This window comes from Rhinatrema bivittatum, chromosome 1, assembly GCF_901001135.1.
Source record: "Rhinatrema bivittatum chromosome 1, aRhiBiv1.1, whole genome shotgun sequence".
Lineage (NCBI taxonomy): Eukaryota > Metazoa > Chordata > Amphibia > Gymnophiona > Rhinatrematidae > Rhinatrema > Rhinatrema bivittatum.
In genome coordinates, this window is record NC_042615.1 from 437,078,540 (window position 1) to 437,105,395 (window position 26,856).

At 41.9% G+C, this 26,856-nt stretch overlaps 1 protein-coding gene across 2 annotated transcripts in view; it reads left to right on the top strand.

Moving 5' to 3' along the window:
• Positions 1–26,856, top strand: part of ZNF462 (zinc finger protein 462) — a 309,667-nt gene that overhangs the window by 251,097 nt on the left and 31,714 nt on the right. For both annotated transcript variants that reach the window (XM_029604891.1, XM_029604894.1), the window contains 2 exons: positions 5,343–5,566; positions 12,669–12,801. In XM_029604891.1, the coding sequence (XP_029460751.1) occupies positions 5,343–5,566; positions 12,669–12,801 (357 nt within the window). The remainder of the gene's footprint in view (positions 1–5,342; positions 5,567–12,668; positions 12,802–26,856) is intronic.

Sequence of the window (26,856 nt, forward strand, 5' to 3'; positions counted from 1 at the left end):
GGCAGTTGCCTGAACATCAGGTCCCATGGCCTCACCAGATGGTACCCAGCTGCTATCAACATCAATCCGCTTGGTTTCTGGTAGATTGTACTGTTTCAACCTGTCAACCCATGGCCTCAAAAACAGGAAGTGGTTTTGGCTAGCAGTGTTTCTCTAACTTTTAAAATGTATTTGTAATAGCACTTTACACTCTCTTAAATAAAATAATGTTGGTTTGTTCAACTGTGTAAGTTTTAAATATGTATTTGAATTCCTCAAGTGTTTTATTAATTCCCACTCATCTTCTGCTATGATATGATGATATAAATGTTTTGCATAAGGTACTTTCTTCTATTTTTGAAATATTTCTTGAATCAAGTCCTCAGTAATGTGTGTGGTACTTCTGGTTCCACATCACTTATTTTCGATTTTGGCTTTGCGGATGTAAGAATATATGGAAAAAAAAAACATTTTTTCTCCAAGTTATAATTGTGACAATGAAAAAATAATTGATTTTACAATCTAACAGCCATTCCCAGGACATTACGATGTGTTTATGTTTATAATAGTTTATATGTTTGTGTAGATTGTATCATAAATAGGAGCTGTAGACTGGTGGCATCAAACCCTTTTATTGCAATAACATTAGAGAAAGCAGCAACCTTACAACTATCAAGGGGCCCAGTATTCAAAGATATCCGGTTATCTTAGTTATCCAAATATAATTTAGCAGGCTAACTTAGAAGGGATATTCAGCGGCACAGCTATGTTGCTGAATATAACTGGATAAATGCTAGTTAGCCAGATAAGTTCTATCCAGATAACTTTAAACTTGCTAGTGTGCAGGTCTAACTTATTCAGTTAACTTAACCGCATAAGGCTGAATATAGGCACTTAGCCAGTTAAGATAACCGGATAAGTTGCCCCACTTCAATCTGCCCATTGTCTGCCCCCGAGATATCCAGCTGTCTACTTAGCCCAATAAATACCTATTCAGCTATGTGGTGACGCCGAGCATAGCCGGATATCCAGCAGCTGCCACTTAGCTGGATAAGTCCCTATTTATCCAGCTAAGCAGCGCTAATATTGGCCTTTTTATTTAGAGTAGAGTGAAAAATTGGTTAGGTCACAACAGAGCGCTTTTCAGAGAAGGGTATAGCACAAGACCAAAAGGTAGGGAGATGGTATTGATGTTTTTAGATTTATCTTCCAGGTTTGATTTGGGAGATCAGGCCTTATTGGTGCAGAGATGTTATGATTTGGGGATTAAGGGCAAAGTTGTAATGTGGTTGCTTTCTTTTTTTAAATGGTAAAAGGTATCAGATTTTGGTAAATGGGATATTGTCATCTACCGTGTTTCCCCGATAGTAAGACACCCCTGATAGTAAGACGTAGTGGGAATTTTAGGGGGGTCGGCTAATGTAACACATCCCCCGAAAGTAAGACGTACCTGTCATTTCAAAAAAAAATTATTTTTAAATACCTGTCGGAGGGCCGCATGGGTCCAGGCGGCTGGCGGCGGGAGCCGGGTGTCGCGTGTTAAATCTAGGCCGCGGGCGGGTGGGCGCTTGTTCCAGGCGGCGGCGGGTGGACGCGCGTTAGTTCGAGACGGCCGGCGGGCGGCGGGTGGTCGCGTGTTAAATCTAGGCCGGGTCGCACAGGCGCGCATTCATTCACTGCCGGTGGGGGCTGCCTCGGCAGTGAATGAATGCGCGCCTGTGCCACCGGCGCTCAAGGCAGTCACATGCTGTGACGTCACGGCATGTGACTGCCTTGAGCGCCGAAAGCAGCCGGCAGCGGCAGCCGAAAGCAGCCGGCAGCGGCGAAAGCAGCCGGCTCCTCCGCCTGGATGAATGAATTCATTCACTGCCGCAGCCCCCACCGGCAGCCCCCAGCGCCGAATCGCAGGGGTCGCACAGGCGCTGTGGGCCTGTGCGCACATTCATTCACTGCTGGTGGGGGCTGCCGAGGCAGCCCCCACCGGCAGTGAATGAATGCGCCCCTGTGCGACCCGGCCTAGATTTAACACGCGACCACCCGCCGCCCGCCGGCCGTCTCGAACTAACGCGCGCCCACCCGCCCCCCCCCCGCCGCCGCCGCCTGGAACAAGCGCCCACCCGCCCGCGGCCTAGATTTAACACGCGACCACCCGGCTCCCGCCGCCAGCCGCCTGGACCCACGCGGCCCTCCGACAGGTATTTAAAAATATTTTTTTTTGAACACTCAGGTTTTTTTTCCAATATAAGACATACCCTGAAAGTAAGACATAGTGGGACTTTTGGGGGTAAAAAGAAAGTAAGACGCTGTCTTATATTCGGGGAAACACGGTATTTTTAAATGGCCTTGAAGAGTACCACAAGGTTCTCCTTTGTCACCACTTTTATTTAATGGTTTTGTTTGTTTGGGGTTTTTTTTACAGCCACTGGGGGCACTCGGGGGCACTCATCCCCTCTTGGAATATAATAGGATATCTTTATACAAATAATATTCAGTTATTTATTCCATTGGAGAGGGTTGTAAGTAGATTTTCTGAGCAACTTATTGATAAATTGGTGATAATTACAAGTTGGTTAAAGCAGAATAAATTAGTGTTGAATTCTACAAAAACAGATTTTTAGAACCACAAAATATACGATGGAATGCTTCCATTGATTGTGTTGGTGGATTATCAGACGATAGAGAGACAGTTCAAAAGATGAGAAAGTTGGAAGTCGTTTTAAAAACCAGTATGTGAGGTGAAGCAATGGTAACAAATATTATTGAGTTGATATATGAGAAACTGAATGTTGTGTGCAGATTGAAGCCTTTTTTTGAATGAGACGTTTAGGACCGTGATGCAGAGACTGGTTGTTTCCGGTGGCTAGAACAGTGCTAGGCTGCTCGAGGCACACACCAGTTAAGGTAGTGCTGTCCCAGTTGCATTGGCTTCTGGTTGACGTTCGTATGAAATTCAGAATCTTGACCTTAACTTTTAGAGTTCTGCGAGGTATTGTGCCCCATTTCTTGACAGATAAAGTAAGCTGGTATGTTCCTGGAAGGGTTTTAGGATCTGGACATGGAGTTTTGTTGAACATGCCTACTTTTAGGTCGATTCGTAGGAAGCAGATTAGATCATGAGTGTTCACAGTAGTGGCTACATCTTTTTAGAATGATCTACCTTTAGTGATTCTTCAGGAGGAGAATTATTTTAAGATTACAAAAAATGTGGTTATTCCCAAGTGTGTAGTGATATCTATGGTATCCTTTGATGGAAGATAGTTTTCTATTGTTTTGTTTGATCATATTTTATTGATTAAGTAATTTTTTTATTGTATGATAAGAACATGCCATACTGGGTCAGACCAAGGGTCCATCAAGCCCAGCATCCTGTTTCCAACAGTGGCCAATCCAGGCCATAAGAACCTGGCAAGTACCCAAAAACTAAGTCTATTCCATGTTACTGTTGCTAGTAATAGCAGTGGCTATTTTCTAAGTCAACTTAATTAATAGCAGGTAATGGACTTCTCCTCTAAGAACTTATCCAATACTTTTTTAAACACAGTTACACTAACTGCACTAACCACATCCTCTGGCAACAAATTCCAGAGTTTAATTGTGCGTTGAGTGAAAAAGAACTTTCTCCGATTAGTTTTAAATGTGCCCCATGCTAACTTCATGGAGTGCCCCCTAGTCTTTCTATTATCCGAAAGAGTAAATAACTGATTCACATTAACCCGTTCTAGACCTCTCATGATTTTAAACACCTCTATCATATCCCCCCTCAGCCGTCTCTTCTCCAAGTTGAAAAGTCCTAACCTCTTCAGCCTTTCCTCATAGGGCAGCTGTTCCATCCCCTTTATCATTTTGGTCGCCCTTCTCTGTACCTTCTCCATCACAACTATATCTTTTTTAAGATGCGGCGACCAGAATTGTACACAGTATTCAAGGTGCGGTCTCACCATGGAGCGATCAGAGGCATTATGACATTTTCCGTTTTATGCACCATTTCCCTTTCTAATATTTTATTGTTATATTGGTTTTTTTTATTTTTTTAGAAACCACTTTGACTTTTTCCAGAAGGCGATATATAAACAATTTTAAATAAATAAGAGCAATTTTCTAAGGCATTTCTGCAGGTAAAACAGTGTTTTAGCCACAGGCAGGGTTATTTACAAAATTGCCCACTCAATATATGCAGGTAAGCTCACACTCATAACTGTACCTGGACTGAGTGGCGGCATTACCAGGAGTGGCGTTAGGGAGGTGTTTGAACGTATGTGCAGCTCAGTTTTCCCGAAAAGTTTCATGCACATAATAGCATGTGTAACACAGGAGCGTAAATTTGGTGGGATAATTTTCAAAACGGACTTGCAAGTGTACGTCTGCTGTGAAAATTGATGTATTTTTGTGTATTTTTGCCATATAATTTAGGATGACTGTTATAAAGTTACCCCCAACATTCTATGATGTTGGTGTGTTAAGCTTGGTGTCCAAATTTCCAGCACACTCACTTAGCAATGTGCCGTCATGTTTTCTTCACTCCTTGTGGAGTGAGGTGCATCATATATGCTTTCCAGGCTGGTCTGGTTTACGATTTAATCTACTACCTTTATGTGGTCTAGTTTATGATTTACTCTACTTGCGTTATGTTTATATGAAATGCACTGTTACTGCAAACTATATATAATTATAAAAAGTATTTTATATGTTGATATGAATTGCTGCAGGTTGAATCTTGGAAATATCGATAGAAAAACTGATTAATAGAGGGATTAATAATGGTCATAATTAAGGACGGATATATTTTATTTTAAATTTGTTAACCACTGTTAAGGCTAATTAAAGACTTTTGCTTATAAAAATGTATGGGAAATAAAGACTGTGATGAAGAATATTCTAATATTGGCACTACTAGAAATATTGAAGTTTTACTGCAACGTCACTGTTCAACAGCCATTGATAGAATATTTTGTGTGTTGCTTCAGTTAAAGTTGGGTGAAAACACAATAATGGGATTCCAAAACCTTTGCAGGGGAAACCAGTAAAAAATTGAAAATCATGACCTTACGTAGCATCAAGTTTGGCAAGACTTCCAAAGTGTTCCTGAATAGCAGGAACCACAGCTGTACAGAGCACATCTCCTTCTCTTAAGCCACCAGTTTCAATTTTCTCTTTAAACTGCATGTTTTAACTGGCCTCTGTTAGGTGTAGACAGTTATATTATTTTATCAATAGCTCCAGAGTCATCTGGTGACTTTAGGGCCACAGTTGGAGACGGGATAGACCATTGGTCTGACCCACACTTGGCCATTCTGATTTTCTCATATTCCTTTCAACAATATCATTTTCCTGTTTTTCATTCCACATGAATTCCGTCCTGCCAGAAGAAAGAGTTGTTCCCATTGAAGTGTGCCGTTCCAAGTTGTCCAGACACTTGCAAGGAGTGGTTTTCCGCTGTGATAAGTGCACCTTCACCTGTTCGAGCGATGACAGTTTGCAACAGCACATAGAGAAGCACAACGAGCTGAAACCCTACAAGTGCCAGCTCTGCTACTATGAGACCAAGCAAACTGAGGAGCTGGACAATCACCTGCGAGATGAGCATAAGGTGAGCCCCAGCCTAACAGCTTTTAATATTTATAGATATATTTCCAATGTTACTTTTTGTAAACAAGGCAGATTTTTCTCTGAGGATGAGCAGGATGACCTATCACACACATGGGTAACGTCATGGAACATCTCTAGGTCTTCTGGAAAAAGTTTTTCTAGGCATGTGTGGAATTTCCCATGCAGCTAGCATCTTGAGTCCTCGCTGTCTGTATTTGTTCCCATGGCGATATTCAGATTATCTCCCCATTTGTCTCAAACTGTCCTTATTTTCGCTTTTTTTTTTTTTTTTTTTTATACAAAGCAGTCCTCCTCGGTCATTTTTCTCCCTCCTATCCTGTGGTTTTCTTATACAAATCTTTTAGTACTTTGAAAGAGTTACTGTATTTTTAATGTGACTGTTTGGTCCTGACAGTTGCCCTTATGAGACTTGCTTCAACGGTCTTGACTGGATGTGTCCTGCAACAATTTTGTCCTTTAATTTTGCTTCCAAAATATTCCTTACCATGGCCAAGAAAGAATCCAGTAGCTTCAAGAATTGCCCCTGCTGCAACTGCAAGATGTCAATCATGAACCAACATGAAGTTTGCTTAAACTTCTTAGATCTTAGAGCATGATGTCCCATGCTATGGTATGTGCTCAAAGATGTTACCCAAAGCTCTCAAGCTCTTGATGTCCTATCTGTAAAGAAAATAAATGGTACTTCTTCTCCGGCACCAAAGGTTTTGATTCTGAACAACTCAGAAGCTATGTCGACCGCTGGAGGCCAATTGGCATCAAAGGAACACTTGTCAAGCTCAAGGGACAAAACACAGGCCCAGAAGCAGAGACCCTTCTTGCTTGGTGCACAACAGGGATTCCTCAAGGTTGAACTCAGACCTGAAGAGAGTTGGTACCAAGCATCAAGTGATGGCATTGAGATCTTGGCACCATTCTCCTTCAGTGCACAAGTCCAAGAGCAGGGAGGTTGCAGCATTTGCTCTATGCCCTCCTAAGTGACCAGTTACAAAAGAGGCCTACAGAATATGTGTATTGAAAAACGCACCATGTTGCCCATCCAGGGATCATATTATCCTCTTCCTCATTAGGAATTGCTGGAAATAGAGCTCTCCTTCCTCTCACAAACCAAGGTGGTTGAGCTGGTACCACCACAAGAAAGAGGGTAGAAATTTTACTCCAAGTACTTCCTAGTACCAGTAGAAAAAAAGTTATGGATACAGTGCCATCCTAGACCTAGGAGTCTTGAATAAATATCAGCACTGAGTATTCACAAAGGGAGTCAATATTAAAAAGTTTTGTCATGCTAATTGTAGGAGCTAGAGAGACATAACTTGCAGTTTCAGATATGCCCCCTCCCTGCTAACCAGCCAATTTTTGTCTAGGCAAATCATAGCCCACATCAAATTTAGCCAGATGTAAAAAAAAAGGCAGTTCTGGGTGTGTTCCCAGGGCGCGGTTAAAATTTGTCCGGTCAGTGCTGATATTCAGTGTTGGCTGGTTGTAGTTACCCAGATAACTTGGGTCAGCCAAAACACAGACCTAAAGTTAGGTGGTCTTTGGTTAACTTTAGACCAGATATTCAGCCTGAACTTATTGACGCTGAATATCAGATTAAAATTAACAGGACAAATGTGTCCTGTTAATTTTATCTACACACGGCAGGCTGAATGTCACCCTCAAAATGTCTAGCAGTCTTAAGGACATTTATGTGCAGACTGGGAATCCATGTGGTTTCCTGCTTGGACAATTGATCAGTCAAGAGCAATCTCGGAAAGGGATGAACAAATCCATTTACAGCATTATCCAGGTGCCAGAGTTGCAAGGTTTCATTATAAATTTCCCCAAATCAAACCTAAACTCCTCATCTCAATTGGGACTGTGCTAGACATGGCTTAGGTGAAAGCCTTCCTCCCCATCAACAGGATCACAGACTTTGGAGCCTCCGCAGAAAAGCTCACAATAAAATTTTATGTACACCTTAAACGGGATTTAACATGCTGTGCAGTAAATTGAACTGAAGACACTCTAAAATCGATGTCGGTAAAGTAGCTTTGGCATTAAAGTGGACATTAGTGCTGCTTCATGCCTATTACCCTAATATTTGCAGCAGTGCCGGCAGGTGGGCTGTCATGTCCGTCCTGCTGTTGAAGACAGGGGAGCCTCCAGAATGGTGGTAATTCATTCTGGAGGAGTGAAACGATGGTAAAGGGGTTTGTTACGGTGCTGGAGGGAAATTTTCTATCTTTAGTGCAGGGGTAGGGATAAAATCCCACCTGCAAATAACCCTTTCACTTTGGGCCAGATAGCAAAATGGATTTCTAGAGGAAGTGTGTGCAGGTTAAAAACTTAACATGCGGTCCAAGGCAGGAGTCAAATGCTTGTGTTAATGAGCCCCCAGTAAATGTGAAGACAGTATACTGCAGGCTATTTACCATATAAATGTCAAAGCCTCATTTCCATGTGATGTTTCTTCATTCAGATGTACAGAGAAACTAATTTTAGCTTGCATCTACTCACGTGTCTTCAGCTAGTTCCAATGTGCACGATAAGACCTTATTGCACAGAATGCTCTTTTAGCATACACTTGTGGCCCTTGCCAAGAATACTAAGCTGTGTTACATAAGCTCTTTTGTGCACCCAGGGAAGGAATCCTTGAGAATCAGCAGACATCAGCATGGGACATGTTGAGGATGTTGGGCTTCATGTCATCAACAGTTCATATCTCTCCCATGGCTTATCTCCATAATGATACAAACTCAATCGAGCTTAAAGTCACAGTGGAATCAAGCCTCTCAAGGACTTGAGGAGTGTATCAGTGTCACAGGAGAGTTCAGGAACTCCCTGTTTGGTGGTTTTGTTATTAAACTCTGGTCTTGGGGTTACCTTTCCATCTCACTAAATTGTTCTAACAGATGCCTTCAACCTGGGCTGGGGTGCTTATATATACACAGGGCCATGATTTATCCAAGAAAGGATATATATATCAGTTTTCTGGAGCTAATGGCTGTGATAAACATTTTAAAGGCCTTGAGAAATCAGGTAACCAAAAAATTGTCCTGTTACAGGCAGTCAAGTGATCGTGCTTTACCTGAACAGGCAAGAAGTAAAGGGATCACTCCTTCTGTGTTGGGAAGCTATCAAGGTGTTAAACTTAGACCATCTCTTATGGGATGACGCTAAGTGCCATGAATCTAATGGGAAAAGATAACACCCTGGTAGACAAGCTCAGTTAGATTCTAGACCCCCACAAGTGGTCCTCGATTAGGCCATAGCAAACAGGATATTTCTCAAGTGGGTTACACATGACATAGATCTCTTTGGAGCCATTCTGATCCCATTCTTCTGTTTCAGGACAAGATCAGGGGTCAGGATAGCATCATGCTTTTTCCCTTCAATGAGGAACAGGCTGTCTATATGCATATCCTCTGATAATTCTTATTGGCTGAGCCAGATTTAGCTTCTACTTCTTTGGGAGCTATGCATCAGGAATCCAGTCAGGTTAGGCAGTTCCTCAACTACGATCACACAAAGTCAGGGTATGCTATTTCATCCCAGCATTTGTTTCTGGTTCTTATAGCCTGAATGTTGAAAGGGAAATAAATTGTTCCCTTAGATTTTCCATTGAGTTGCATTGGGTCCTTCTGGCTTCTGGAAAGGAATCCACCCAAAATCTGCTTGAATAACTTCTACATCTTTCTGGTCTGAAAATCAACTCTGTTAAGGTATATCATAATGTATTTGGTGCTTATCACCAACATGTAGAAGTAAAACCTTTAAAAAAAAAAAAAAGGTTTGGACATTCCTGGAGGAAAAGTCCATTAACCATTATTAAGATAAAGTTACAGAAATCCACTGCTTATTCTTGGGATAAGCATCTTAGAATCTGTCTACCCCTTAGGGCCCTGCCAGGTACTTGTGACCTGGATTGGCTTCTGTTGGAAACAAGATACTGGGCTTGATGGACCTTTCGTCTGACACAGTATGGCAAGTCTTATGTTCTTAAACCCCATGACGCTAATTTTAAAATGAGCACGCATGCGCCCATAAATGCACCTGTTTGCACGCGAGCAAAGACATACCGGAATTTTTAATCGTACGTGCACTTGCGCATGTTATGTTTTGAAATATACCAACTGCACGTTAGTGTGCTCCTAATTTTAAGAGGTAGTTGAGCACAGCTAGCACTTGTCTTCCTTAGGACTTTGTTGGCTTTTACGCGCTTATGTAAGCGGATTTTGAAACATGCTTGTGTGAGCCACTTTTCCGGTTTTCCAATTAGTCCACCAGTTTGTCCAATTAATATTGAGGTCTTTCAGATCCCTTTGGTTTTTCATCCTGCCATCCGCCCAGCTGAGCCGGACCTCTTACTGTCCTATAAGCCCTAAAACACGAGATATACAGATTTGCTCCACATCATCAGGAGCAGCAGTAAGGTTACACGGATATCTAGCAGAAGTGCACTGCGGATTTCGGTTTTAAAATAGGAAGTTACGTGCGTACTTGTTGCCCCCGCCCCGGAATGCCCATGCCCCGCCCCTGTTCCAATCTCTTATTCCTTATGCATGCACGGGTACATATTTGCATAACTTGCGGCTTTTTAAAATCTGCGTTGCTCGTGTGCGGCCCATATACGCGTGTATATTGGCATTTTTGTGCAAGCCACGCTTCTAAAATTGACCTGCATGTTTTTCCAGCCTTTTCACAAAACATATGCAGGCCTTGCTTCGATTGAAGCCTCTCATCAAGCCACCTGCTGTAGCATGGGATCTCTGTGTAGTTCTTACCTAATTGATGAAAGCTTCCTTTAAACCTCTGGCCTATTGTGGGATAAAGTACCTGACCTAGAAGGTTCACTTTTTTTTTTGATGGTGGTCACTTTAACTCGCAGTGTCTGAGCTCTAGGTCCTAGTGACGTATAGATTTTTAAGCAAATTTCATCACAACAGGGTGGTGCGCCATGCTCATCCCAGTTTCTGCCTTAGGTGGTAGTTCCACTTTAACGAGTCAATCATTCTGTCAACATTTTTCACAAGCAGCAGTGTTCCTAGAGTTGAGCAAGCTCTGCATTGTTGGAATTGCAACATAGCTGCCACTTTATAGCTAGAGTGGACCAAAGCCCAAAGAAGGTTCACCCAGCTGTTTGTTTCTTTTGAACACAGCAGACCTGTGATTGAAGTAACCAAGAGATCCATTTTCAGTCACTGTGCGGCCATGCTAGTTATCCAAATAACCTTATCCAGCTAACTAGCAGGGTATATTCAGCAGCCTATCCGGCTATCTTAAAGCCAGCCAGATACATTTATTTGGCTAACTTTAGGACAGGTCAGCGGCACGACCAGTTAGCCGAATAAGTTAAGTCCATTCCTTCCCAAAACGCCTCCTGCTCTCTCCCAACTTATCCAGCTAAGTGGCTGAAAATGCCGTTTTTGCCATTTAGACAGATAACTTTTTATCCTTTGAGGATATCTGGGTAAGTAGCAAGTTATCCGGTCAGACTAGGCCGAATAACTTTTGACCTACTTCTGAGCAGATCTGAAGTTACCCGGCTAACTTAGCCGGTTATATACAACATTTGGCCACGTTAGCTGGATAACCTAAACTCTCCCCGGAACACCCTAGTGATGCCCCCTGTTTACTTGGCTAAATTATAGCTGGATAAGTAGTATCCAGCTACACTTTAACCAGATAAGTGGCTGAATATGCCACTTTTGCCATTTAGACAGATAACTGTTGAGTTATCCGTCCAAATGGCTTTTGAATATGGACCTCAATCAGTCTAAATCACCAAAAACATGTTTGTTTTTTTCCTCCCATTGGCAGCCTTTGTTGTTCCTCCTTTTGTTTTTTTTTCTGAAGGTAACCCTTAGCTAGCAATTCCCACATGTATGATCAGTCATCCTGCTGGTTCTCAAAGAAGGCAAAGTTGCTTACTTGTAGTAAGACCTGTTCTCCAAGGACAGAAGGCTCATCGGTCACCCACACTCTTCCTCCTCCTCCTCCTCCTCCTCCCTTGCTGGAGATGTCTCTACACTTCATCTAATACATAAGACTGGAGGTGGCTTGGTAAAGTGGCAACAGCATGGAAATGTCTCACATGCCGGGAAAAGCTTTGCCAGAAGATTCTGGGAGAGGCTGTTTGCCGGCACCATCATGTCAACAAACATCATGTCGGCCACCATCTTTATTTAATTGTTCCTATGCGAGCCCTCCCCCCAACACCTGTTCATTGTATTTTCCGCTCTTTTGTTATGATGTAAACCGATATGATGTCCCCACTAATATCAGTATAAAAAAAATTCTTTAAATAAATAAAATGTCACGTCCCCCACATGTGCCGCTGATAATCTCGCATTCCTGTAACTCCCTGTTGTAAGTGAGCATCTATGCTTTCTGGATGGTCTCGGAAGAGAGGGGTGTAGAAGACAAGCTGGGGAGATAGGACTTTGGAAGGAGGAGGAAACGTGGTTGGGAAGGGAGAGCCAACTGTAAGGGAAGTTGGTACGGGTGAATGAGGAAGAGTTTGTACATATGCGCATGTGTACCCAGATTTACGAGAAACGTAGGGTTAAGATTTTGTGAGACGGGGCTTTGTAAGTCAGCCTGAAGCTATTGATAACTACAGTGCAGGGAGCATGGCTTATATATTGTGACATGAATCTTCAGCTAAAATTATTTTTATCCTTTTTATGCATGTGTAATGCAAGAATGGGATGGGGTGGGGGGAATGACATTAATTCCCTTTGGCTTTTATTTTTACATTTGTTTCATCCGTCACTTAAGAATATAATTAATCGGGTAGCTAGCTGGCTGCTCACAGCTGTCCGGTTGTTATTTATGAAAGATCTGAGGCTCAAGTCACCTCAGAACTGATACTTGGAGGTCGTAAAACAAGAGGAAAGCATTTGGAACGTTTGGCCCTTTGTTAGGATCCTGGAACCTTTGCCTTGCAGGTTAGGCTAATATTGCCTTGTCAACCCTTGAAGTTAATTAGTCCATGGTTATTGAAGAGGGATTTAAGCACAGAACATAGGTAACTTGCACTGGGTAGAAACATGTTTGTCTTTCCTCTGCCAAGAGTGGGTAATGAATGTTTGCTCTGTTAGGTGTGTCGCAACTTTGAGCTGGTTGGACAAGTTAACTTGGATCAACTGGAGCAAATGAAGGGAAAACCAGAGGTTTCCAGCAGTGATGAGGAAGAAAAGGAAGACGACGCCGTCAGCAAGACCAAAGCCAGAGGTCGGTATTTTTGCCTTTCATTCTCCCACAGAGAGAGGCCTCTCTGGGCATGTGAGGAGTCCCAGTAGCGGCACAGCTCTTCCTGTGACTGCAGACCCTGCAGGCATGTGCATTGTGTTGGCCAGCAGGCCAGGGAAGGAAGGTACCATGGCATAAAAGTATATGCCAGGTTGTGAAAACACCTCCTCACCATTATAAACTGTCAATAAAGGGGCCTGTGCAATAAAACTTTGGGGGGTAATTTTCAAAAGGATTTACACAATTAAAACTGGGTTTACTGGTTTCTGGTTATTCTTCCTATAAAGACTACACACACAGCATTTTTAATTGTGCGTAAATTTATCTCCACTGAAAATGTTCTGTTGAGGATGATGGCACCTCCTCCTGAAAAACAATGGTTCATTCTTGCTTTGCTTTTTGAGTGTGCACGAAATATAAATACTTTTCTTTTTTTTTTTTTGTGGAAGCGACTGTACATAGTTACTTTTAAAGGTGACTTTTATAACTCTGATTTTTATGAGCCTTTATATCCTTGGTGCTTCCGAAAGCATCATGCAAATGTAACTTGGGACAGCATGTGGCCAAAGAGAGAAGACTTTGCCAAGAGATGTTCTCAGAGAGTCAAACTTCCCAGCCTATCCGCGATACATACAGCATTTGCATGTGTAAGAGGACTAATGCTAGGATTTTATAAACTCTACGTATTTTCTCTCCAGAAGTGCGCGCGAATGTTTCCAGTGAAAGAAGACGCATGCTTTCTCTACTTATTTTATAAATGTACAGTACGTGCATATGCTTAACGTGCAAAATAGTTTTGACACTGTATGAATAAACACCCAGAGTTAAACACTGAGGCAGGTATATTTTAAAGTATGCACAAGTACTTGGAATCACCGGTTCGCTGATACCACTTCCTCAATCCCTCTCCAGTCCACCTAGACCCTCTATCACTTCATCCTGAAGTCACACTATTTCACTGCCACCTTTCCCCCTCCCCCCAATACTACAGACAAGTCTGATTTCACTTGCATGAATCAATTAGCAAGCATAAAAGTGTACAAATAAGTTTGATACTGTGTACGCGTATATCTCTTACAAAATAACAACTGTGGCATGTACTTCTGAATTTCACCCCTGCACCGCCCACTTTTTCGCCAATAAACTCGATGTATGAAACCAAATATACGTTCCTACTCTAGACATTTGGAAAATAGCCTATGCATGTGTGCATGCTACTTATATACATATTTGCTATTTTTACATGCAGAACCCCTTTGAAAATTCACTACAGAGTATACAGAAGTGCAGACATACTGTTCTAGGGCTTTTGACCTTGTTGAATAGGATAAATTTTTTTTTCAAAAGCATCTTTACTGTAACGGGAAGTTGGGTAGTTTACAATGCTGCTGATGCTTGAGCGGGGGTTCTGATATTTTATGTCTCATACATTTGCACAGCTCCATGGTGCTTCTTTGGAAGATGTACGCTGTATGCTCCTAACCACTTCAGATGTCTCATGAGAAAAGTTTAAAATGTTGTTATTTATGTGATTACGCTGTGAAGTTTTCCCTTTCATTCACAGCATTCCCCCAGTGTTCTTATCTTTCCCTCACTGAATGCTGACAAACATCAGCTTACATGCGGTTTACTGATTTTTCACTGATGAGGGCACCGCAGGGATTATTTTAGAGCCAGGATGTCATTCCCTGCAGTGCTGTATTGGTTTGTGATGTGAAATAAATATATTAACTCAAACTGCCGATGGAAAAAAAAACTTGTTAACATAAGACATGCCATGCTGGGTCACACCAGTGGTCAGCCGAGCCCAGCATCCTCTCAGCATCCAGGTCGCTTGGCCTATCCTAATCAGGAGTGATCTTCCCTGATGCTTATTTCCAGACAGTGGTCAATCCAGGTCACAATTGCCCAGCAGGAATTGATGCAGCTAGTGAAAGGTTATAATCCCCAGCAGGTTATGGTCCAATCCTTCTTGCACATAACCCTAGATAAGCAGTAGCTTTACTGATGTCTACATGGCAAATAATGGTTTATGGATTTTTCCTCCAGGAATGAGTCTCAACCTTTTGTAAAACCAGCTACACTAACCATGCCTACACCATATCCCCTGGCAACAAATTCCACAGTTTGATTTTGCGCTACATAAAAAGAAACTTTCTCCGATTTTTGTTTCATGGAGTATCCTCTAATCTTAGCGCTAGCATTTCAATTCCCACTGCCACTGCTTGTGACCTTAGGCACATCATTTCATTTTCCATTGCCTCAGGTACTGATTTATTGGAAGCTTTATCAAGCTACAATAGGGCTATAATGCATGTTAAACAGTATATATCATGTAGTAAACACTGTATATCATGCGATATAGCCCTAGTGCAGCAATATTACGCATAATATTTGCATAACAGCTGCCCCTGTCACAATTAGCTACTTTGCATGCATATAATTCCATAATGCATGCAAAGCAGCTCATGCATAGTAAAAGCTATGTAAATAAAATAGAGTGGCTGACTTGGAAATTTTTTAAGACACACAATTTTATCTACAGCAACTATTCTAGAATTAAAGGGCCATGTGACCCTACTCGCCACCCTCCCCCCAAAAAAAGTTTTTTTAAACTCACTGGAGGTCTTATTAGACCACCCTACTCAACCTGGGTCTGCTATTCAAGGCCTTGTAAAAAAAAAAAAAAAAAAAAAAAGAAAAAGTGAAGCAATAGTGTCGTGCGCTGGCATTCAGTACATTAGATGCCTCCAACCCCAAGAGCTGCCGCCAGCACCCCCTTTTCATTTAAAGTAAAGGTTGTAGGGTATCCCCCAAAAAATATCCTGGTGGGCTACTGGCCCACACCCTGAAACCACCCAACCCCCCCTTACCTTTTACATTATCATTGGTGGCCAGTAGGAGGGCCTGGCGGAATACCAAAATGGCTCCAAGTGGCCTTTTCCCCTACCATGTGGTTCCATTTTCCACTAGTCTGTAGCTTTCTAGATCACCTCTGGAGCCCTTTTTAAAAATGAGCATTATTTCAACCACACTTCAGTCCTCGGGTACCTTAGCTGATTTGAATGAGGAGTTAGAGATTACCAGTAATAAGTCTGCTATTTCATTTTTTAGTTCTTTCAGGACTCTGGGGTGTATACCATTCAGTCATGATAATTTGTTAATCTTTAGTTTGTTGATCTGCTGTATTACATCTTCCCGGTTCACCATGATTGGTTTCAGTTCCTCTGAATCATCACCCTCAAAGAACATTCCTGGCATAGGTATCTCCCCAATACCCTCCTGAGTAAAGACTGAAGCAAAGAATTCATTTAGGGCTTTTAAAAATTGCTACAATATATGCCATTGAGTTGTCCATAGGATTTTCCACATAAATGGCTTTTGAAAACTGTTACAATAGTATATTATATTTACGCGTGTAACTCCTCTGAAAATTCATCTGTTAGTTTTTTCTGTTATAGCCTTGTCTTCCATGAGTGCCCCTTTATCCCCTTAGACATTTAGTGGTCCAACTGATTCCCTCACAGGCTTCTTTGAATATACTTGAAAATGTTTTTATATTGAGTTTTTGCTTCTCTGGCAAGTTTCTTTTCAAAATCTCTTTTGACCTGCCTTATTAATACTTTATATTTAACTTGCCAGTGCTGTGGGCCCCAGAGTCTGGGAAACCCACCTGGGGAGCGGCACAAGACTGCAAGGCAGGACTCGAGACAAGACAAAGATCGGTCTTCTGCCTAGCCAGTCCCCTCCCCCGCAGATTGAGCCCTTGGGTTCTGGGGGCCAGGAGGTTTCTGCGGCGGCAATACATCATAGTGATGAGTCTACACAGGTAAGGCTTGGACAATGCAGGCAAGGCTGGGCAGGTTGGACCAGGCAGACTTGGCTGGCAGGACATGGCAAGGCTGGATACTAAGCAGGACCTGGACATAGACAAGACAAGGGTGAGACAAGGCAAGGACAGGACTGTGGTACAGGCAGGACTAGAGACAGGACAAGACCAACAAGGCAGACTAGGGCAGGACTTAGACAAGGGAAACACCAAACAAAGAACACAGAAGGCAGCAAGGCTTGGAACCTAGAGAATAGGCCTGAAGGCCCCAAGACAGGATACAAGAAAGAATAGGCCAGATGCCTCAAGACAGGGAACAAGGCAAGACAGGCCCGAGGGACTCAAGGCAAGAGACTAGAAGGTGCAAAGGCCACAAGACTAGGCAAGGCAAGAAGGCCTGAAGGCCACAAGCAAAGCTAGAAGGCCCATAAGCTGCAAGGCAAGAACAAGGGTCAGGTCACAGAGCCAAAAATGACACCATAAAAAGACAAGGAGCTTCTGGCAAGGCTGGTTTACACAGGGCTGGGTTCTGGGTGTGGCAAGGGCAGAGAGGAGGAGTTTAGCAAGGCTAGAGGTGAGGCATACTGAGGGCCTCTACTGGTGGGGTGGCATTATTGCAGAAATCCAGAAGGTAGGAGAAGGCTATGTAGCAGGCGAAATCCTAACAGCCAGTGGTTATAATCTTTCCCTTTTTTTTCATTTAGATCGACCTTCCAGTTTTTGAAAGATATCCTTTGGGCTTTAATAGCCACTTTCACCTTACCTTTTTACCATGCTGGCAGTCATTTGGTCTTCTTTCTACTTTTTTAAATACATGGAATACATCTTGTCTGGGCTTCTAAGATTGTGTTTTTAAACAGCATCCATGCTACATACAAACTTTTAACCTTTGCAACTGCTCCTTTTATTTATATTTTTTTGTAACTAATCTCCTCATTTTATCATAGTCTCCCTTTTTAAAGGTAGATTTTCAAATGTACATGTGCTATTTTTCCCTTCTCCTACACCACCCAACTATACAAAAAAACAGGTGCAAAGTACATGGGCACTTTTAACACGCTCACTTTCCTCTTGATAATTTTCAAAGAGAAACAACATGGGTAGGTTCTTTTTTGAAAATGTTCCTAAAATACAGGTGTTCGCACCCCATTAGTTTGCAGCTATGCAGACTATTTGAAAATTGTCCCCTTAATTCTTATTATTCCCTTTTTATCCTTCCTTGTTTCATTAGATATTCAAGGATGGTTTTATCCCTCCTTGCCTTTACTGATTGAGCAATGTACATTTGAGCCTTGCCAGTTTAACTGCCCCTCCTACTTTCCTTCGTTTCTTCCGGTAATTTTGCCTGCCCTTCACCTCTTGTGATCATTTATATTTTCTGAGTACTATTTTTTTGGCTCCAACGTTTTCCTCCTCCATTGTCGAATCATAATGGTCTTTTTGTCCTCTTCCACTTGCTATGCCTGACCCAAGGGTTTATTGCTTTGTTCTGCTCCTTTTTTATTGCTGTCCACAGTTCCTCTGTACTGCCTTGATCCTGCATTCCCGACCAGGCTTCCTTAGCATGATCATTCATCCTCTGTAAACCTAGGACCTTGGTTCTGTTATGGTTTGGGGGAGCCACATGATAGAGTGACCAGTGGACCTCAGGTTGTCCCCTACCTTGACTGCAGTAGGCACAGTGTCTTTGTCAGTACAAGGGCTAGTCAACCTTGCCATGTGTGGACTCCTGACCTTGTTGCTTGGGGGAGATTTCTGGTAAGGATTCCAGATCCCCCCCCCCCCCTACTTCTAGTTGATCTTACATCTGGTACTTTCTAATCTATATATGGTTGATTTAACTCCTACATATCAACCATGCGTTTCCTTTGCGTGCTGTCCTTTTGTATGGCTTCTTTCTCGTCCATGTATATCTCTTCCCCTTATGTTTGTGACTTATAGGTTATAGCTACATAGATATTAGACCCCCTTAGTTTTCTTCACGACAGCCCACAGCAAATCAACTGCTCCTCGCTAACTTGTTGTTTTGTTTTTTATTCTGCACATAACACCTAAAACTGCTGCTCGGCCTTTCCCTGCAGACATGGAACTGTATAGTAATCCTATGTACGGAGGCCTGCTTGTATCCATGAAATTGCCTGCTACATTTTTTTGGTTACTTTTAATAAATGATTAAATGGATTAAAAATTCCAAGTCTGTCCTATCGCACCAAAGGTGGATCTCGTTACTCTCCCCTGACAAATCTGTAGGTTTTTTTTTTGTTTAATTTACAATTACAATTTGTGACATATCTAGTTGCTCTCAAAATGTTTACTAGATGCTTAGAGACAAAGGTTGAACTGTGATGATATGTGAAGATACACCTTGCCATTACTTCTTGCATTTGCATTTGTAGCAATATTGCATCTTATTCTTAGTTGCTTTAGTAATGCCCGCAGTTCCCTACTCCCATAAATAACAGATGATCTATTCCAGCAATACTCCCAGAAAATGGTTTTAATTTTTTTTTCTTTTGAGATTTGGGTTAGTTCTTTGTTTACAAATCTTACCACATTGAAATATTTGCTATATTTATAGGAAATTTAGTATGTGCACACAAGGGTACACTTAAAACCATTCAAAAGCCATAAGTGTGCTTTAGTCATGCATAAATTAGATGTGGAGTTTCATAAATCCCAAGCATCTTCATCTTCAAATTGGATTTGGTAAATCCAGATGTTTCTCAGCATTTTATTAAAGGAACACTGTCTCAAACTTAACCCGGGCTTTCATAGACTGGCCAAAATACACTACTTTGCATAGTTTTTTATTTTTTTAATAATATATTGGCATTCTTTGCATCCCCTCACCCTTAGCATTAAATTTTGTTTTACACAGTATCAGTAGCTCTTTATTGTCATTTTGACCACTGTTTAGAGAGAGAGGTTTTTTTTGTTGAAAATATGCCAACTCCTGCTAGTTGATGATTATAGAACGGCTCAGTTTTATTTTAGAGGATCCCTCACGCACACTGCCTGAAACAACTCTGATTCCAGTGATGTTCAGATTTTATTATTAAATCTAGAGATCCTCCTAAATCTCTACCACAACTAGATTTCCATCAGAAGGAATATTCCATTGGTGTGGGGAGAAAATAGAAAAGTAGTTAGTGTGGGTGTGTAGCTCCCCCATGAGGCAAATCTTGAATGGAGGGCTCTTAGAGTATATAAACCCCTACCCCTTTGTTAGGATGTAGAATGTTTAGTTGACCCTTCCAAGGACAGCATATCCATGGCTGTTTCCCGGTTTTGTTTATTGTATAACGAGGAAGACCTCTGGAGTCTCTAGGAGTGAGTCTTGGGTGAAGAAAAGAGACATAAAACCTTTGCTCTGTTAGAAAACTACGTTTTGGACCTTTTTCTGTTCCATGAGATGAGTTTTTTGTACCCTCCTCATCTCAGCTTTTGATTTCTTTTTTAAGTCTTTTGCTTTTAACATGCATGAGTTAACTAGAGGCTAAGTATATGTAAAACAAAGGACAGTGAGGAGTGCTGGAGAGGAGTGGATTCTCATCCATTCCTGGATGAAGAAGAAGTGAGGAGACCATTGGGACCTATTGGTAAGTTCTTTATCATCTCAGGAAGATTCAAGAAGAAGTAAGAGATGTGCTTATCAAGTATTGTGAGTAGTGATGAGAAGAAAGAGGAAGAATTTCGAGAGGTAGGAGTGTGTGGACTGTGTCTATGATATCATCAATTTGATTAAAAAAGATATTCCCCTATCAATTGGGAGAGAAGTGATAAACTGCCCTAACCTTGATTGGAGAAGACAGGGGAAATTGGATTTATTAATTGGCGTTTAAACTAAAATATTAATATAAATTCACTAAAAAGAAGAGAGGTCACAGATCTACTGAAATAACTAACTGGATGATGCATGAAGCCGAGTTAGTGCTCTAACGCATGTTATATTGCCTATATCACGTGATATATGCGATATTTTGCATTTCCCCACCCAGATACCCAAGCTATTACAATGATTTTGCATGCAATTTACATGCATGAATATTGAAATGCATGCAAAGAAGGTCATGTAGAGTCAATTTGATGTTAATATTTTCTAGCAGCAAACCGAGAAGGTGGTCAACCGCGATAAAATAGCACCTCTTTGAAATGCTTTAGATATGCGGCGGGAGGTCCGGGACCCTAGCGCAAGTCCCAAGACTCCCACCATACATTTAAAGTGGCAGAAAATAAGGTCGTAGACAAATGGGGAGGTTGAGCGGGGGTCAGTGCTGACCCTCATCTCAACCTGGGGCCGCCAGTTGAAGTGGCCTGGACTCCCCCACCAGATCTTACCCTAGTCACATGGCTGGGGCAAGGTCAGGTCGGTGCCATTTTGGTGCACCCAGCCCTGATACAGGATTTGATTTAAGATTTAGGGGGGTGCGGGATGGGGATGGGGAGAGGGTGGGGACCAGAACTCTACATTTTTTTTTCCTTGAGGGTGGGAAGGTGGACCTTTTTTTTTTTTTTTTTTTTTATAAATCGAGGAGTCATCTGTGTCACATGAGGGGAGGGAGATAAGGACATCGGGAGGTCATCTGTATCATTAGGGGGGTGAGGAGGGAACTATGGACATCGAGGGGTTGTCTGTGACTTTAGGGGGGGTGCGAAGAGGGGTGGGAAGATGTGGCCGGGGCTGTAGCCTTTATTGTTTTTTTTTTTGGGGGGGGGGGTCTGGGGCATCGCCGCATGGGTGCATTTTTTTTTTTTTATTATTATTTTTTATTGCAATTCATTTTTTTACACAAACATTTATTTGTGGCAGAAACCAGAGGTATAATAAGGAAATAATATAACCTACTACATACATCTTCCTCTACAACTCACAAAAGTAATATAATATTATACCCCTTTATTATAAGTAATCTTGGGGGGTGGATTCAATAAGTACTATGAGCGAATAACAAGAAATAAACAAAAGGAAATCTGAGGTAGCCTAAACTTTGCCTATATGCACTGATTTTGTTACTTAGGGTGTGAATCTAAAAAGAATCGCAATTGTACGGTTCAAAAAATACATAAGTAGAGTCATGAAACTTTACATGGGTAACGCAAAATATACTTAGAACAGATTGTCAAAGCCTCAGTTCTCATGCTTAAAATTTTTCTTCTTCTTTCTTGGGTAACCCTGGTGATATCTGGGTACAGCCATAATTTTTGACCATAGAATATCACTGATCTATTGCAGAGAAACAGCCTAAGGATATTATTTTTCTCACTAACAAATGCAAACGTCACTAGTAGTACTCCTCTTCTCTTCTAGTAAGCTCATCTTCCTGAGAAAATTCCAGCAATTCTGTAATGTTTAGCTGCTGTTGATTCTCCACATTTCCTTGTGTATTCTCCGTGGGCTTCTGAGGCAGGTAGTACACCTTTGTTATTAAGGGCACAGCTTCAGACGGAATTTTCAGAATCTTAATCAAAAAATTCTTGAGCAGATCCATTGCAGAAATCTGTCGAATATTAGGGAAATTTAACACCCTAATATTCCAACTTCTTAGTGAATTTTCTATGTTCTCAATCTTTTTACTTTGAATATTTTCTAGTTGTATCAAATTCTGCTGATGTTTTCCAACCACATTTATTCTCTCTTCTACTATATTCATTTTCCTTTCTTGCTCAGAAATCCTCTCTTCATTATTAACACTGCGTTTGTTCGTATCCAGGTAAGATCTAGTTACGGTAACAATAGCTGATTCAATCGAGGCTAAAGCTTCCCAAATCGATTCCATTGTTATTTTGGCTGGTTTAACAAGAAAAGAACCTAATACAGGCAATAGCTCACCCCGTCTCGTGGCTTCGGTGTCAGTGTCCCGTGTATAATCCAGCGCTGGAACGGCAGATCCGGTGTTCTCCATCATCGAAGGCACATAAGTTCCAATCTGGGGCTCTAAGGTCCCTCCATTAGGTAGAATCTTTTGAAAACCTTCTCTCAAAGCTCCCAAGCCACTTTCCTGTTGAGCACCAAGCTCTTTAGGGCTGGCCAGGAGAACTACGCCAGCAGGATCACATGACTGTTCTCAAACGCTGGGGTGGGGACGGCGTCTCAGGCGCGCCGGACTTAGCGAGATCTCATCGACCTTAGGGGAAGATGTTCGCTCCGCGGCCCTCGCTCCTGACTCATTCGGCGTTGAGGAGAAGAAAGTCTCAGTACAAGGTTGTTTAAGATCCAAACTTTCCGAAACCGCCAGGCTTTCATGAAACCTGGCCTTACGTTTTGTATGAGACATAAAGAAATTGCAGGAAAACAAAAACTCCAGGCAATAGGCACCGAGGTAATAGCGAGACTTTTCTCCAGCTCCTCACTCAGTCACCATCTTGGCTTCACCCGGTCCCGCATTTTTTTTTTTTTTAAATATATTTTGGGAGGAGTTGGGGCCACCTTGACTGGAAGCCCCAGGTTGAGATAAGGATCAGCACTGACCCCCCACTTAACCCCCCCTGTTTGCCATGACTTTGATTTTTCGAGCCAAGGGCCCTTTAAGGCGATGGCAGTCCCAAGTGGTAGGGGCTGCCATCGCGTTAAAGGGCCACCTGCCACGTTCTTTTGTGTCACGGTGTTTGGACACAACGTAAAAGGATGCAACGTAAATGAACATGTCATGCAGATGCACGGCTTTTTGGGGGGAGGGGCTCCACTATGGCAGCGACACCCCTGCACGATAGTGGGACCCCTCCTGTGATAAAACATCTTGGCTTACTGGCTAATTTTAAAAGGAACCCCTCTGGTTCTTCATCCTGTAAGCCCCCCGCACTTGACCCTGAACCTTCACGCTGTGAAAACCCTAAAACTCGAGATCTCTAGACTCGCTCCTCATCAAGATCTGCAGCAAAGTTATGTGGATAATGCACGAATGCGCACCATGCTCGGCTTTTATAAGATTCGGACTTACGTACAGAAGTCTTTGCCCTGCCCCTTTTCCACCCCCTTATTCTTGACACGCGCATGGGGTATGCATGCACATACTTTGCGTGTTCTTAAAATTTGCGTTGCTCGCCCATGGCCCACATACGCACGAAAGTGGCCATTTTTACGCGAGCAACGCTTTTAAAATCGATCTCTTCGTGAATCTAGGAGTAAATTTGTAACATTGTTTATCGAAACCCCTGATGATGTAATGAACCACATCAATGCCATCACTTATCAGTAAAAGTTGTGTTGGAAACCATTCAGTAATTCCAATGTGATCATTACTGCTGGGATTGTTAGTGCTGCTTACAATTGACTTTAGCTTGGGACTTAACTAAATGCAATGCCCAGAGCCTGGAAGGGAATTCTTCCCTCTGCTCAGAGACTAATGGACAGTAATGGGTTGATTTTAAAAGCATTGCTCATGCGAAAACGGCTACATGTGCGTGTAAGCGGGTCTCGCGTGAGCAGTCTAGGAAGCCACGAAGTACGCGCGCACAAACCTGTGCGTGCGTCATGAAAAAGGGGGCAGGGCATGGGCATCCCGGGGTGGTGCCCAGATTTTCGCACATAAATCTACATTTTAAAAAAGGTGACCATGGCACGCGTCGACTTGTGATCTGCGTAACTTTACTTCTGGTCCTGATGAGGAGAGCAAGTCTGGAGATCTCGAGTTTTAGGGCGTTTAGCAAAGCATGAGGGCTCAGGGTCAAGTGGGGGGCTTGCAGGATGAAGGACCAGAGGGGACTTGAAGCTCTTGATAAGAACTGGGCAAACTGGTGGACTACTTGGAGGAACTGTTTTTTCCCCCCTCGCGCAAACATATTTTAAAATCCGCCTGCAGACGTGGTTTAAAGCCGCTAAAGCCCTGGTCGAGATACGTGCAGGAGAGGGCTACTTTAAATGATTCGTGCGTACCTGCGAACACAATTTAAAATTGCAGCGCCTCTCTGCTCGTGTGCCGATTATGCACATTTACGGGTGGTCCCGCGTTCCTTTCAAAATCGATCTGTAAAGTAACATAACAGCTTGGGAAGTAATTGAAAAGCTTTGTCTTTGAGGTGTGGTTCCTGTGGCCTTTATCTGGAGCTGTCAGCCCAGGGATTACATAAGTAAGAGGTGTTCCTGACAAACTGACACTCGGTGAGCTTCATTCAAATGAGGTCATTGTATAACATAATCTACAATCTGTTCTGTGGTGACTGATTATATATATATATATATATATATATATATATATCAAAACACCCCAACGTGATGTCGTTGGAGACTGCTAGCACTCTTTACCTATGTTCAATCACTGTATAGAAACCCCACAATATTTTGAAAAATTATTAAATATTTATTAGTGTATTAACACTCTACATATATATTAATACAATAAACATAAAATTACAAAATTGTGTCAAATACCTTATTACTTAAAACAATCTTATAAGTCCAAACTTTGTTTGGCCCTCAACAACTAAACTCAATCTCACCCTCTCTAGACTTACATATATCCTATAATGTTGTGATTGGTCTTCTGCGACGAATCAACCACTAACTTATTAAACATTTGATCCGCATAGCTCAATTGCTATGCCCAACATTCTTAACGCTATATAGTGGTATATTCTATTCACACAATTCCATCCTCCGTCCCGACAAGGGCCTTGTTTCGCCAATGCTGGCTTCTTCAGGGGACTGCTTGTATAGAGACCAAACATCAACAAGACCAACGGCATCTATTTCATGTATCTGTAAATCACACAACTTCATTAAAATGAATACATTACCCACAATGAACCTCCCACCACTCCATAACCCAAAATTTACCCAACCCCCAACAGTGTTTTAATCACTTCTTTATCAGTAAATACTTATTTACAGACATATTTCATGATTTTTTCATTAATAATGACTATACAAAACCATATTATTCTAAAATTCTAACCTGATGCCCACTACCTACCTAAACTGAAAGGAGTGGGTACAGACCAACACATCCAATTCACTCCGGCTAAATAGCTCTCTTCTTTAATTATAACCTCCCGAATATGGATGTGATTATACAAAATGTTTTCAAAACAAAATGTTCTTTATTCAATTTGAATCCTCTGCTTTAAAACCATCTTCTAAGAAAAATTCTAAAAAATGTATCCCAATTTGGCTTTTAATCTGGCATCGTCTACTGATGTTCTCCTAGAAAGACTAAGAGGACTTTACCTTTTTCTCTTCACCAACTCCTCTCTACCGGCGTCTGCCAAGGATGCAAACTTTCAAAAGATGTTAACTAGTTCTCATAACCTATAAATATTGAAAAATACAATTGTCTATTACTGCCGTACCGATAACGTTCCCTCCCGTTATACCTATATCTATTTAAATTATGAAAATTACCTTTTTCTTCCACAGTAAAACTGTTATTCACAATACTGCCACAGGTTCAAACTTTTCTCCTAATTTGAAAAATAGTTTGCAAACCAATGGCTCACCACCGCTGTTCAAACTCTTCTCTCCATTTTCTAAGATGACTCCGAAGCAGCTGCACGCTACCGCTTTACAATGTTTTCTCATTAATCTTCCACTTCTTTCGAAACTTCTCAACCACCTTCAATTTCTATAAATTTGAAATCAAATCTATAACAAACCCCGAACCATTCATAATCAACTTCCCTCTTTTTTACTCACTCAGTACACTCACCTTTCACAGCGTGTAGCCGTGCACCAACTGCTGAAATTTTCCAATGCAAATCCTCCTTTCAAAACCACCCTTAAGTACGTCTCCACGTTTTCTCTTACATCCAATCCCAACTCACGTCCGAATCTCTCTCCTATCAGTACTCGTCTGGACTATATACGTAATACGCTGTGGGTACCCTCCCACCTTTCATATTATTTATACCCTTCCCCATCCATCACTGTTACTTTACACAAAAGCTTCCCATTCTATAGCGGCATTAAGCCCCTTTGGTGCCGTGGTCTGCCAGTAATATATAAATCTTTGCTCTGTTTGTCGCAAGTCCTGAGAGATGTTTCCTCCCCTTCTGTTTAAACGTCGCTGTAGAATACAAAATTTAAGCTGGTCTTCTGTGTGACCATAATCCTGCCAATGTTTAACCAGGGGGGATTCTACTTTGGCTGTATGTATACAGCTCCTATGCTGTATAATCCTAGTCCGTATCGGTAATTTCGTTTGTCCAATGTATAATTTCTGGCATGGACATAGGATGACATACACCACCTTGTCTGTGCCACAGTCAAAATAATG